This window comes from Schistocerca cancellata, chromosome 5 (genome assembly GCF_023864275.1).
Source record: "Schistocerca cancellata isolate TAMUIC-IGC-003103 chromosome 5, iqSchCanc2.1, whole genome shotgun sequence".
In the NCBI taxonomy this organism is placed as follows: Eukaryota; Metazoa; Arthropoda; class Insecta; order Orthoptera; family Acrididae; genus Schistocerca; species Schistocerca cancellata.
Window position 1 is genome coordinate 640,365,510 of NC_064630.1, and position 14,478 is coordinate 640,379,987.

The following is a 14,478-nucleotide window of genomic DNA, read 5'->3' on the forward strand; positions in this document are numbered from 1 at the left end:
CCATTAGGGCGAGACATTTTGCTTGAAAGTTGCTTCCCCAGTATTGGTGGATAAATACAATATCACAGTACCTGCGTTATTCTGAATTACGAGACAAACTCTCTTTGGACATGCATGCAAAGGAACTTTGCATCATAATTCAGAATAATACAGGCACTGAAATATCAGTTTTGTCTGCTGACCATGGGCAAGTGGCTTTAAAGTGAAAGCTCTCACCTGTAAGGTAATATACATAATGGGTGTATGAGCTCAGGTTGAAGAAACATGGTTGATGACATATGGAAGTTTGGGTCTGCTGTGAGTCACACTTGGATAGCCTAATGGCAAGGCAACCATTGCAATAAGCAGGAAATCTGGGTTTGAGTCACAGTCTAGTACAAATTTTCATTGTCGTCAATCCATTATCCATCTGATGGTTGCCCATATTTACAATTGCAAATATATTTCGTGCCAACAAAGGGATATTGCCTCATTCCCTGCAACAGAGAAGTGGGGTGGGAGCACCCAGGAATTGCTGCAATATTGAATTAATTAAAACTGCACTGGAACGAATATTGTCCCACTACTACAACTTATGGCTTGAGTTGTATTGATCATTTAACATACTGGACAAAAGTCATACTACTCAGTGACATCACAGCTGAAAAAGTCCCACAGGCCTTCCAGCAGAAATGGATTGTAAGATTCAGCATTCCATGGCAGTTAACCATTGACCAAGGAACATAGTTTGGATCGCAATTGTTTGGTAATTTGGGAATAGTATGTAGAACGAAAACTCAACACACAACTCCATGTCATCCTCCTTTCAACAACAATGTTGGGTAACTATATAGAACTTTGAAGTCAGCATTCATGACCCATAACACTTCTAACTAGACAGAAAGTGTCCTACTGTTCTCCTGGGATTGTTCACTGCAGTACAAGAGACATCAAACTATTCCATTCTACATATAGTATGTGAACTATAAGGCTTTCTGGTGAATTCTTTGAAGAGCCAGCTACGACAATTGATGCTGAATTGTTTGCATCTGATTTGCACAAGCAAATGTTATGTCTGAAACCTAGTAGCCTACATATAGCACATCACGATCAGTAATTACACAATTGACCTGCAGACATGTCCTCATGTCTTCTTGGGATTTAAGAGGGTTAGAAAACCGTTTGGACGTGTATATGCAAGTCCTTTCCCTGTCATAGCAAGGCGCAAAAAATATTTCATTATCGAGAGCAAACGCAAACACATAAATGTGTCAGCTGACATGCTCAAACCAGCCTGTCATCTGTAGGAAAAAACCAAAAAAGGAAAACTTTCCCAATGATATCCAATCACAACATACCCCAGAGGAATCACCTCCTAATATTGGATTAGATTAGATTCAGTTTTCGTTCCATGGATCCAAAAATGAGATGATTCTTGTGGATGTGGAACGTATCAAAAAGTATAACATAAAAAACATAAAACATTTGAGTATAATACACACTATGCTGATCATTCGTCCTGAGATCGTAATAATAGGTGACCATATTACACTAAACTGGAACTGCTAGTATTTACAGAATTAATGCAATGTCAGATTGAAACATAGTATGCACTTTTAATAAATTTATGATACATAAAATACCAAATCCTTACTGTTGTGACCAAGTGCTGTCAAAAACTGAAGTCCAACAGAATTTTTTTACCTAAGCTGGTTAACAGTCCCAGTTAAGATATTCATCTATAGAGTAGAAGGAGTTCCCTATCAAAAAGTCTTTCAAACTCTGTTTAAACTGTGCTTTATCTGAAACCATGGTTACTGGCAATTTATTGAAAATGTGTATCCTTGAATATTGAACCCCATTTTGGACCAAGGTAAGTGATTTTAGATCTTTATATAGATTGTTCTAATTCCTAGTATTGATAGTATGTATTTCGCTATTGATTGGAAATAGAGATATATTGCTTTCAACAAATTAATATACTGAGAAGCAGGGGTTAGAATACACAGTTCCTTGATCAGATTTGAGCATAATGTTCTTGAATTTACACCACAAATTATTCTCATTACGCTCTTTTGCATGCTAAAACCCTTTGCCTGTTTTGAGGAGTTACCCCAGAATATGATCATGTATGATGTAATAGAACAAAAGTAAGCAAGGTTTTTTATATTTGTTTCTCCTACATCTGACATCATTCTCACTGTAAATACAGTCTTGTTTAGGCGCTTCAGCAGTTCTGTGGTACACTCTTCCCAACTAAATTTATTATGAGTTGTAATACCAGAAATTTAGCATTGTCAGCCTCTTTGAACCACATGTCTTCATATGTTATACACATACTGGAAGGAAATCTCTTATGGGTTCTGAACTGCATACAGTGGGACTTTTCACAGTTTAATGTCAGTGAATTAACTTTTAACCATTTATTAACATCAGTGAAAATTTGATTAGCAACCACTTCTAAATCTGTACTTGACTTGCTACTTACTGCAATGTTTGTATCATCTACAAACAAAACAAACTTAACATCTGGCAGTGTAACAGACGAGAGGCCATTAATGTACATAGGGAAAATCAATGGACCCAAGATGGAACTTTGAGGAACACAACATGTAATTAGTTCCCAATCAGATGAAAACTAACTGCTTATTGCACATGTGTTTTACAGCAACACCCTTTGTTTCCTGTTAGTCAGATAAGGCTCAAACCATTTCACAGCACTGCCAGTGGCACCATAATATTCTAACTTATGTAAGACAATGCTGTGATTCACACAGTCAAGGACTTTTGACAGAAAATACCAGTAGCCTCTAATATGTTATCTAATGAATTAAGTACATTCTCCCTGTATGTATAAATAGCTTTTTCTATATAAGGACCCTTAAGGAACCCAGACTGTAACTTGGGCAATATATTATTTGCAGTCAGATGCTGAAGGAGCCACTTTAACACAACGTTTTCTAAAATTTTTGAAAAAGTCAGAAAAAGTGAAATTGGTCAATAATTTTATGCTATCTCTTTATCCCTCTTTTTGTGAAGAGGTTTATCTTCAGCGTATTTTAGCCTGTCTGGAAATGTTCTGCTTCTGAGATTGATTACACAAATAACTTAAGATACATCTCACTTTGCATGAACGCTCTTTGATTAATTTCGTTGATCATAACCACTAGAATACTTAGGTTTTAAGGATTTTATGATGGATGCTGCTTCTTTGACAGATGTGAGTGTCTTTTACATTTTACTGAAGTTATTTGTAAATATAGGTCTCAGATAGTCCATTGTCCTGCCTACCGAACCTGACAAACCCAAGCTGTCAGTAACAGAATCAAAATACTTATTTAAGATGTTTGCAGCACTACATGCACTTGTTATAAATGTCCCATCTGTCTCTGTCTTCACTATATACCATACAGTTTTTATTTTGTTGCTTGGTGTAAATATCAGTGCATCGAACTAAAGAAGGCCGTTAAGGTTTCCACATGAATGCTTGGAGCAAGTTATCTCTGTAGAGAATTAATGAACTATCTCATCAAACACTGTGAACAGTTTCTTTCAATATACTACATATTTATTTTGTTTTGTTATTGTTTGTCAGTAATTGTCTTCACCACTATATATTAATTCACAAGTTCATGGTGTGTGAGTAGTGTAGAGACTGCAGTGACAGAATTGAAACAGAACATTTAAGTTCTATGAGGTTGGAAAGACCAACAAAGCAACAAAAGAAGTTTGAATAAAAGAAGAAAAAAAGTGAGATTTTATGATTAGCGAAGTAAATTGGAAACTGTTAACAAATATTATTAATCAATATTTCTGTTTACCTCCAGTAAATACACCACATTATGTCGTATTATAACTGACACACCATAACATATCTAGCTATACTCAGTGTTCATGATGTAAAATAATTTATTGTGAAATCGTTTCTCATTACAATTTGATTTGTAAGACTTAATATAGACCGATACAGGTGTTATCTGCAGCGCAATGCTCCAAACAGTGGTTTCTATACGAAAGTTACAGTTCAATTGTTATATGTTACGTTTTAGACAAGTGGACTCCTGGTTCCTCTTTATGCTCAAATGAACGTGTTTCGTAATTTTTATTTTTGAGTTGTGAGGTTCTGTTAAGAAAAGCAACACAATAAATTTGTTTGTATAGTGATCGTAAATGAATGCATAATTGAGTTTTCTCGACTTTCTTAACAGCCTTTGCATTACCATTTTACAGAAAGTGAAAGAGAGTCATTATTATTGTCCTGTTTTATAGTAACATTTTGAATGTTTTTCCTTGTTGTGAAATAGTAAAACTATACATTGTTCGTCATAAGAATAAACCTGAAGTAAACAAACACAAATGTGATGATTGGTCAGCAGCCATAGCACATGTACACTGGTGTTGTTGCACTCTTATTATTATGTTATGGTAAATGAAACTTTAAGATACGCTAATGTATTAACAGCCATCAACGTTTTTCTTAATCACTTTTTGGTTATGTAGTTTTTAATTAAAAAATCATGCACAGTCGCATTCTCTGTATTGTTGTGTTCTGATTTTCGCGCTGATGGTAAATAGTATGAAAATAGAAGACAATGATTCCTGCTCAATAGTGAAACACGCGTGGACACACCGTTAAAAAGCGGCGAGAAATAGGATATTTCTTAATGTTTTTCACAAACTCTGAAAACAAATCAGCATTAGATTTTTTTGAGGAATTGTATTTACTACAGTTATGGAGTTTTTTTAATACGAAATGCTCAGCTGAATCAGCAACGTTGAAACCATGGATTGAGGATTCAAATCTCGCTATGTTCAGTTTTTTCGTTCAGTATGGCACACCAACAAGTTTTAAATATAATATTCATCAAATTTATGCTAAGTAACACATATCTAATCATCATTTTAGTGGAAAAAGCAATTCTTCTTGTCTCTAATTACACGTTGCACACAAAATTCCAGTTTTCATTGCCAATATAAATATTTATTTATTGATATTTTATAAAATAGATACTTAAATGCGGCAGACGTACTGGAACTAATGTACGAAGCTCTTGTCAAACATCACTGTTGAACACTGGTGGGATGCACAACGGCATGTTATAAAAGAAGAGGGGGAAATATAGCGCTTGGATGCCTTTGTGGATTTTGTTGGTGACCGACTCGTTATCATTGTAGCAGTGCCGAAACGTTTTTCTTGGATTCGAATGTGGAACGAATTGAGACATTGTAAGACAACTGACTGGAAGTAATACCTCCAGTGGTTTCACTATTTCACTATGCTGTGAAATCTCTGCAGTATTATCTTGCGTCACACATATCTCGAGCAGAAGATTACCCTGTGTCTCAGAAGAATTTTTATCGCGCTTGCTTTTAATTACAATACTATGTTATCTGAGAACGAGGATGTTATGCTTTATGCCTGTCCTAAGAAAAGGCGGTATTGCTGGTGTTTTGCCGAAATTATTTAACTCCATTTAAAAATTAAATGAATTCAACGTTGTATTGTTTCTCTGCTCGTTTCTTTTTACACCGTAACTGAAACTGCTCACACTGCTACAGGTTAGACGCACCAGCTAGTTAAATGCGCCGGTCAAGCTGCTGTCCTGTATTATCGCTCAGACGAATTGCGCGTAACGCACAGCATAAAACTTATCCTCATTATCGTACTTGACTATACTCGGGACAGCTTGGCGCCCACTATACTTAAAGTGAAATCCAATGAGATTCCAGTAAACATGGAAAAATACTGTAATTTAATCAGGTTTATTCTTGTGATGAAGGCAAGATACCAGGACATTTGATAAAAGTCGAATGAGAACGATCGAATCGTTCCGTACGTTTTATAGTCTCTGCCAGAGATAATATTGAACCCTGCCAGAGATAGCGGACAATGAACCAAGTAAATATTTTGATTTAGCTGTGTTCGTCAGTAAAGTGTATGAGAGGTGTCGGTATGTAGATTAAGGTGAAGAAAATACAACGCTGGCGTTTGCGACGGCTGCAGCGACAGCGGTGTAATGACTACGTCTTCGTGACAGTGTAACCGCTGCAATGGAACAAAATGCGAAATTTATCACTGTTTATTTGTGTACTGATAAAGTTTTACAGATTGACATAACAGCTTCACCAACAGCAGAAGACGCTTGCGTAGAAATATGTAAACAGATTGGAGTAGGCCCCGTTGCTAGGTATCTTTTTGCTCTGAAGCTTCGGGACACCAAATTTTTCTGCCCTGATTATAGGACTTTGTGTGAAAATGAACAGTACGAGTTTCGTATTAGATTTAAAGTACCTAGTCTTTCACGGTTAAGGAAGGTTGACATTAAAGCCTATGACTATTACTTCAACCAAGCTCGACAAGATGTGATGAACAATAAAATTCCAGACATCAGCTACGACAAGTACAAATGGGAACTTGTTGGCTTAGGTGTAGCTGATATGTACAGGGTGATGCTTGAGACAGGTGTAGATAGAGACAATGTAGAAAGTGATTACAAGAAATATATACCCAAAGAAGTGGTTAAGCATCATATGTTTTTTATTAAAAGACCTATACATGAATCTTTATGTCAAATTAGTAATGGCAGTAGCAAACATGATGCATGGTATGTGAAAGGTGAATATCTAAAACAGTTTGAGGAGATGGCCCCCAATTACTTGACTGAAGAGTACAAGGCGTTAATGGATGAGGGAGGCTCTATTGTCGCAGTATGGATGAAAATAAACCCATTCCACAAAGAAATGCCTGGAATTTCATTCCGGTATGATGGAAAGAAACAGGTGAAATTATAATATATCCCTAAGTAGCTTTGTACAATTATTAATTACTATAATTACATTGAGATATGTTTAAATTATTGTACTTGTCCATGATCTGTTGCCGTGTACTCATGCAGCAGATATTCCTTTTTATGTGCCATACCGATGTAAAGAGCTGTGGGCTGTGTGTTTCTGTTTAAATGAATATTGAAAAGCTCTTGATAAATAATATTCCATGTGCTTAACAATGAGATTACATCATCACGGGCAAATAAATTGGCTCCACAGGTCGCTTCAGTATGTTATGATTTTATACGAAACCTATGTTTTTGGATGGGGTCTGCCTATGGGGTCTGCCTTTAGCAAAACACAATTTTGTTTTTTATCCCATACATGTTTCACTGCAGTTGCAGCATCTTCAGTAGGCTTTTACTTTATGGCTGTTAAAGATAAAAGCCCACTGAAAATGCTGCAACTGCAGTGAAACATGTATGGGATAAAAAACAAAATTGTGTTTTGCTAAAGGCGGACCCAATCCAAAAACATATGTATTGTTAAAGCAAACACAGGAAAAAAGACCTTCAACCCCAAGATGATTATTTTATGCAAAGCTGTTTTGGGTTTTATAAATATTTATTACGTATAATGGATAAGACATTGCTACATTTTCTAGAAACGAGTACAAATAAGTTTTTAAAGTTTACACTCCTTATAGCTACATTTCGTGCCAATCTGAAATTTCTTGTTCCACAGTGAATGACTTCATCTCAGAGTAAAATTCCAGTCCCCAACAAATTACTGTGTGTTTTGTTAGATACCTTTACCACAAATTATACTTTGTTTTTTAATAAAGAAGGATAGAAAAAGTCTTGCCACTTTTGCACTTGAATATAAAAAATGGAACTTTATTAGTTGTAAATAAGACTTTAGCCTATGCATGTTGTAGAAAACAAGTGGAAAGTAATTTACCATAGCTGAAACTGCCACAATTCATATTTTTGTGTGTTCCACATCCCTGATGTGCATCTGTAGTCCAGCAATCATTGTCTGATTTTGATAAAGAAAACATAGAATAATTCTTTGCTGCTACTGAGGATTCTTTCTTGTTTGAGACTTGGAATAGTATTCACTAAATCTACCGATGACACCTCAGTAGCTACTTGTAGACGAAGTACTGACTACGGTTGCAAAAGCAGACATTAACAGCTGTGAGAGCACTTTCTTAATAACATAGTTATCCATATGTCACTGTCCTAATAAGTGTGTGCAGAAGATGAAGCTGCTGTCTGCCAGCTTAGTGTGGATTCTCGGGATAGCTCATTTTTGCAAGGCATATCAAGTGTGAATAAATGAAGTGGTAGCTCTGTATTACTTTAATCAAAAATGACTCAACATAATACTTAACTCTGATTGCATTAATACTGAACTGTAGAATGGTGAAACAACTCTCTGCATGAGAAAGCTGTACCTGCCTGCAGTTTTAAACCCCCTGTAATGTCATGTCTCTTACTTCCTACTCCATATCTATACTGTATATGGAGGTCTCATGCCCATATTCAGTTTTTGTCTCTCTTTTTCCATGCTCTCACTACTTGTTTCTCCTGCAACGTAGTCTACTATAAGGCTCGACACAGACAAATCTGTTAAATGTCATGTCTGAGGCTTGTGACAAGTTTCATCTTTTTTCCTATTTTGAACATTACAATTCAGTTTATGATGACTATTCAGTTAGACTCTTATCTACCTCATGTGGTATGTTAACTCTATTGTATTGTTATTCTATCATAGAGCAGGTACTCATTAGAATTCCTTACCATAATTATATAAATTACCACTTCTGTAAGTCAGTAATGGTTTTTGTGAACTCTGTCATTGAGGAGGAGTCTTCTGTTTATCCCTGAAACTGTTTCATCTATATTGGAACTGCTATTAAAATGTGATTACCATGTAATTCGTGACACTCATGGATGACCCAACAACTGAAATTGGAGGTAGTAAAGTAAAAGCAGAAATGCTGATTCTGTTTTCAAATGTTCCTTTACTTCAGAAGAAACAGAGATATTGCTCCAGTTTACTTCTTGCACCTCTGCAGAGAGGGGTGACACAGATATTAGTGTCAATGATGTTGAGAAACAGCTAAAATTAAACAACATTGCAAGATCTGATGGAATCCCTCTTAGAGTCTATGCATAATTAACGGCCAAGTCCTCTGTCATTTTAATCATAATGAATGAGCATGTGGTGGCAGATGAGTGATAACGGAACTAGATAAAAAAGGACAGGGTCAACCGAGAACTGATGTAGGACCTCTAGGAAATGAGCTATGGGGAATGGAAAGCTCGAGCATTGGATTGTAATAACTGGCAGTGAGTTGTTGAAGATGCCAAGATTCACAGTGACCTAAAGAGCCACAAAAGAAGAAGATCGGAAGAATGCACTGCTAACACCAGTTTATGAGAAGGGTTGTGGAAGTTTCCCACAAAACTATTGCCTTATCAACTTTCGTCTTTTCTTGATTCTTGAAACATATTCTGATCTAAAAATGATGTAATATCTCAAACAGAAAGACATATTCCACACCAACCAGCGTGGATTCCGAGAGCATCAGTCATGTGAAAAAAATTGTTGTTCTTTCATGACAGCCTGAAAACCATGGGTTAAGAGAATAAAGTGGATGCAGTATTTCTTTACTTCTGGAAAGCTTTTAACTCAGTACTGAACAAATGATTATTAATGAAAGTATGATTATATGGGGTGTCAAAGAAAATTGTGATTTGATTGAGGATTTCTTTGTTGGGAGAACAAAGTCTGTTATCTCAGATGGTGAGTTATGGACAAAAGTAGAACTAACTTCAGCCCTGCCATAGGGAATGGTATACAGATTCTGGTCGTTTGTGTTGTGTATTAGCGATGTGGGATGCAATTTCAGTAATAACCTGAGACTTTTCACAGATGATGAAGTTATCTATAATGAAGTAGTTGTTACTGTTGTTGTGGCCTTCAGTTCAAAGACTGGTTTCATGCAGCTGTCCATGCTGGTCTATCCTGTGGAAGATTCTTCATCTACATACATACTCCACAAACCAATTCGCAAATAGAGAAAGGGAGAAATGACTGTCTGTAAGCCTCCGTAAGAGCCCTAATGTGTCTTATCATGTTCTTATGTGAAATGTCTGTTGGCAACAGTAGAATTGTTCTGCAGTCAGCTTTAAAATCTGGTCCTCTAAATTTTCTTAATAATGCTCTGCAAAATGAACATCAGCTTCCCGCCAGGAATTCCCACTTGAGTTTACAAAACATATGTGTCATACTCATGTGATTATTGAGCCTACTGATAACAAACCTAGTAGCTCACCTCTGAATTGCTTTGATGTCTCCATTTGATCTGACGTAGTGGGGATCCCAAACACTTGAGCAATACGCAGGAGTAGGCCATACTAGTGTTCTATATGCACTCTGCTTTACAGATGAACCACAGTCTTCTGAAACTCTCCTGATAATGCAAAATTGACCATTAGCCATTCCTATTACTGTTCTTATGTGCTTGTTCCATTTCATATTGTTTTGCAATGTTATGCCCAGATAATTAACTGGCGTGGTGATGTCAAGAAGCACACTACTAATGCTGTAACGTTACAGGATTGTTTTCCTACTCATCTGCATCAACTTACATTTTTCTCCATTTAAAGCAGGCTTCCATTCATCATGCCACCTAGAATTTTTATCAAAGTGATCGTGTATCCTCCTACAGTCACTTAATGATGACACCATCCCGTACACGACAGCCTCATCAGTAAACAACTGCAGATTGCTGCACACCCTGCTGCCATATTAACCACCTCTTCTTCTAGTGACATTATGCCATGAAATGTTTTTCTCCAGTTTGATTCAGTGTCTCCTCATTAGTTATTGTATCCAACCATCTAATCTTTAGCATTCTTCTGTAGCACCACATTTCAAAACCTGCTATCCTCTTCATGTCTTAGCTGTTTACTGTGTGTATTTCACTTCTGTACAAGACTACACTCTAGACTGATACAGTGATAAATGACTTCTTATCAATAAAATTTATATTTGATGTTTACAAATGTCATTATTTCAGAAATGTTTTTCTTGCTATTACCAGTCTGTATTTTATCTCCCGTCTACTTTGGCCATCAGCAGATACTTTGTTACTGAAACAGAAAAACTCATAGACTACTTTTAGTGTCTCGTTTCCTAATCTGATTCCCTCAGTGTCAGTTGATTTCATTCGGCTAATTCCTTTACCTTTTTTTACTTTACTTTGATGTTCATATTTTGTCTTCTTCCTGAGACTCTGTATTCCATTCAACTTCTGTTCCAAGTCCTTTGCCATTTCCGACAGAATTACAGTGTCCTCAGTAACAGCAAAGTTTCTGTCTCTCGTTCTAGAACAGTAATTCACTTTCAAATTTCTCCTAGGTTTCCTCCTCTGTTGCAGATAGAATAAAATAAGGCTCAACTACAACCGTATCTCACTTCCTTCTCAACTACTGCTATCCTTTCACGTCCACAACTGTTATACCTGCAGTCTGACTACAGTAAGGATGTTCAAATGGATGTTGCGGTAGTGAAGCAGAGATAAAGAGGCTTGTTCAGGACAGACTGTGTGAAGAGCAACATCAAATCAGTCTGCAGACTGAATACCAGAACAGCTACAACACAGCCATACATCCACAAGATTTTTTTTTGAAATAAAGAGAAATTAATAAAGAAACTTAGTTTGCTTATTTTCACTCGGTCTTATCTCCCATCTACAAGTACACAGATACTCCGCAAGCCACAGTACAGTATGTGGTGGAGGGTACACTGTACCACTACTAGTCATTTCCTTTTCTGTTCCCTTGCAAATAGGGCGAGGGAAAAACGACCGTCTATATGCCTCTGTATGACCTCTAATTTCTTGTATCATACTTTTGTGGTCCTTATGCACAATGTATGTTGGCAACAGTAGAATTGTTCAGCAGTCAGCTTCAAATGCTGGTTCTCTAAATTTTCTTAATAGTGTTCCTCGAAAAGAATTACGCTTTCTCTCAAGGGATTTCCGTTTGAGCTCCTGAAGCATCTCCATAATGCTTATGTGTTTTTCGAACTAGCGAGCAAGAAATATAACAGGCCACCTTTGAATTACTTAAATGTCTTCCTGTAATCTGAAGTGGTATGGATCCCAAACAATCAAGGAGTACTCAGTAATTGGCCGCACCTGTATCCTATGTGTAGTTTTACAGATGAACCACACTTTCCTAAAATTCTCCCAATAAACTGAAGGTGACCACTTGCCTTCCCTGCCAGGGTCCATACATGCTCATTCCATTTCATATCGCTTTGCAGTATCATCTCCAGATATTTAAACAAAGTGCCTGTCAAGCAGAATACTACTAGTGCTGTATCCAAACATGAAGGATTCATTTGCCCTACATATCCGCTTTAACTTACATTTTTCTACATTTAGAGCTAGCATCTTCCATAACAGCAACTAGAAATTTTGCCCAAGTCATCTTGTATCCTCCCCTACAGCCACGCAGCATCAACAACTTACTGTTGCACCACAGCATTATCATCAAATAATTGTAGATTGTTGACCACCCTGTCCACCAAATCATTTTTTTGTTTATAGAGAATTATAGCAGTCCTCACACTTTTCTGGTGCACTTTTGACGATACCCTTGTCTCTGGTGAACGCTCGCCATCAAGGACAAATTACTGGGTTCTATAACTTAAAAAGTCTTTGAGCGGCTCGCATATCTGTAAACATATTCCATTTGCACTCTGCAGTGGGGCACTGTGTCAAATGCTTTCCAGGAATCTAGAAATATGGAATCTGCCTGTAGCCCTTCATTTGTAGTTTACAGTATATCATGTGAAAAAAGGGCAAGCCGAGTTTCACATGAGCAGTGCTTTATAAAAGCATGCTGATTCATGGAATAAGCTTCTCAATCTCAAGAAAATTTATTGTATTCAAACTAAGAATATGTTCAAGGGTCCAGCAACAAACTGAAGTTGACTCAGTAATTATGGTGTAGGTTTTCGTTTTACTCCAGGTTGTCTTGTGGTTTTCTTCTCAGGGTTTCCACAAGTATTGGAAATCAGGGAATTTCAAAAGTGTCAGTGAAATCAGGGAAATATCAGAGAAATTTGAAAAGGACACTGGAAAAATCTCGTTTTTGTCTTGGTAGATGAAATGGTTTTTAACTGGGATATCATGCAATGTTGCTGGTTTGGTGCAGTTGAGTATGTGCACCACTTCCTTATGCCCTCACTCCTACTGTGTCTCCTCCTCCTACCACTGCCTTCAGCTTGCAGTCATTGCTGCCACTATTTCTAGCCTCTAGTCTAGCAACTGCCAATGAGAGGCAGGGAGGTGTGATGAGTGCTTTGTTTGGATCTGATTTCAGAGACTGTAAATGCAAGGACCCAAGATGGCAGTCATGTTCACGAGTTGTGTTGAGTGATGGTGTAAATGTGTGAGTGCTCCCGTTTTCTGACAAAGGCTATAGCTGAAACTTTAGTTGTGAGAGTGTGATTGTCTCTTCTGTGTGGCTGTCTGCGGCTCAGTGATCATCTTTACAGTGAATTGGTTACTATCCTCATTATTATTGACTCTCAGTACTTGCACAAGTTATCTGTTGCGTGATCATCACGGTGTCATTTCATCAACACTGTGTCTGTCACTTGTGAATAGCTGGCCACACTGCAGGCCATTTCTGTGAGTGTGTCTAACGGATCGGACCCGTCGTTTCCCACTAATGTGAAGCCCCTTCCCAATGGATCTAGTCTCACCAATCTGCCCGCAGGCTTGTCTGTTCATGTGTGGTGTAATGCAGAAGATTTTATTGGTTTATCCACGGACCCAGGACTGCAGTATTCCTTGGCAGGCCAGAGGCCATGGCAGTGGATTTCAGGAATTACAACATTCTGGCAGCAAGTACAATGTGGAGTTTTATAGACATTTTATTTACTCTGGTACATTTTAGCACTCCAAAAGTAGTTTCTTTATATTTTAGAAAGTATGGACGATAAGAAGAAGAAAATGTCAGCAGTTGCTGATGGTTTGTACACTTTGCACTCACACATTTCTCAAAAGAAATGTCACACAATACATGTAAGATAATAGACATAACACAGTGGGTAACATCTAACAATAACGAACTTAGTAGAGCTAACATTTTATTGGCAGTCACCTATAGTATTTCTTTACACAACTCATTCCTTCCTTGTACACTTCTTTCAAATGGAGGCCTCTTTTCTATGGTATTTCTGAAATCACTGAAGGTATTTTAAATCTGTATTGTGACTCCACGGAAATGTGTATTTCTGTCAATGAGTGTGTTTTGTTTTATTGAAATAAAATAGCATCATTGTTCTTAATGAAACACATATACCATTTGGTTTCCTTTTTCCATCTAAAAACAGTTTGTTCCAAAAGATATTGATTTTATTGCTTAAGAGTTTTGCTCTCATCAGGAAGTGCCATCAGCTTGTGAGTGTTTTTAGATAGTTCCTTGTTTGGCACTATTGTTTCTTGTACTGTACTGCAAATATGGATTTAATTTACCTGTAGTTATTACAAAGCAGCTACAGACAATATGGTCACACAAATGAAAAATTTTTTCTGAAATTTCATTTCAAATTCTGCAGCTTAGTTTTTATAACAATATTGTGGTCCACAGTTGGAATACTGTCTAGAAATTTTTCAACCCTCTTTTTGAATGCCCTATT

The 14,478-nt window shown here is 37.0% G+C and overlaps 1 protein-coding gene across 1 annotated transcript in view; it reads left to right on the plus strand.

Annotated features, from left to right (window-relative positions):
* Nucleotides 1-5,863: 5,863 nt before the first annotated feature.
* Nucleotides 5,864-14,478, plus strand: part of LOC126187914 (tyrosine-protein kinase hopscotch) — a 157,961-nt gene continuing 149,346 nt past the window's right edge. Inside the window, exon 1 of the mRNA XM_049929271.1 lies at nucleotides 5,864-6,759. Coding sequence (XP_049785228.1) covers nucleotides 6,031-6,759 — 729 coding nt within the window. The 5' untranslated portion in view covers nucleotides 5,864-6,030. The remainder of the gene's footprint in view (nucleotides 6,760-14,478) is intronic.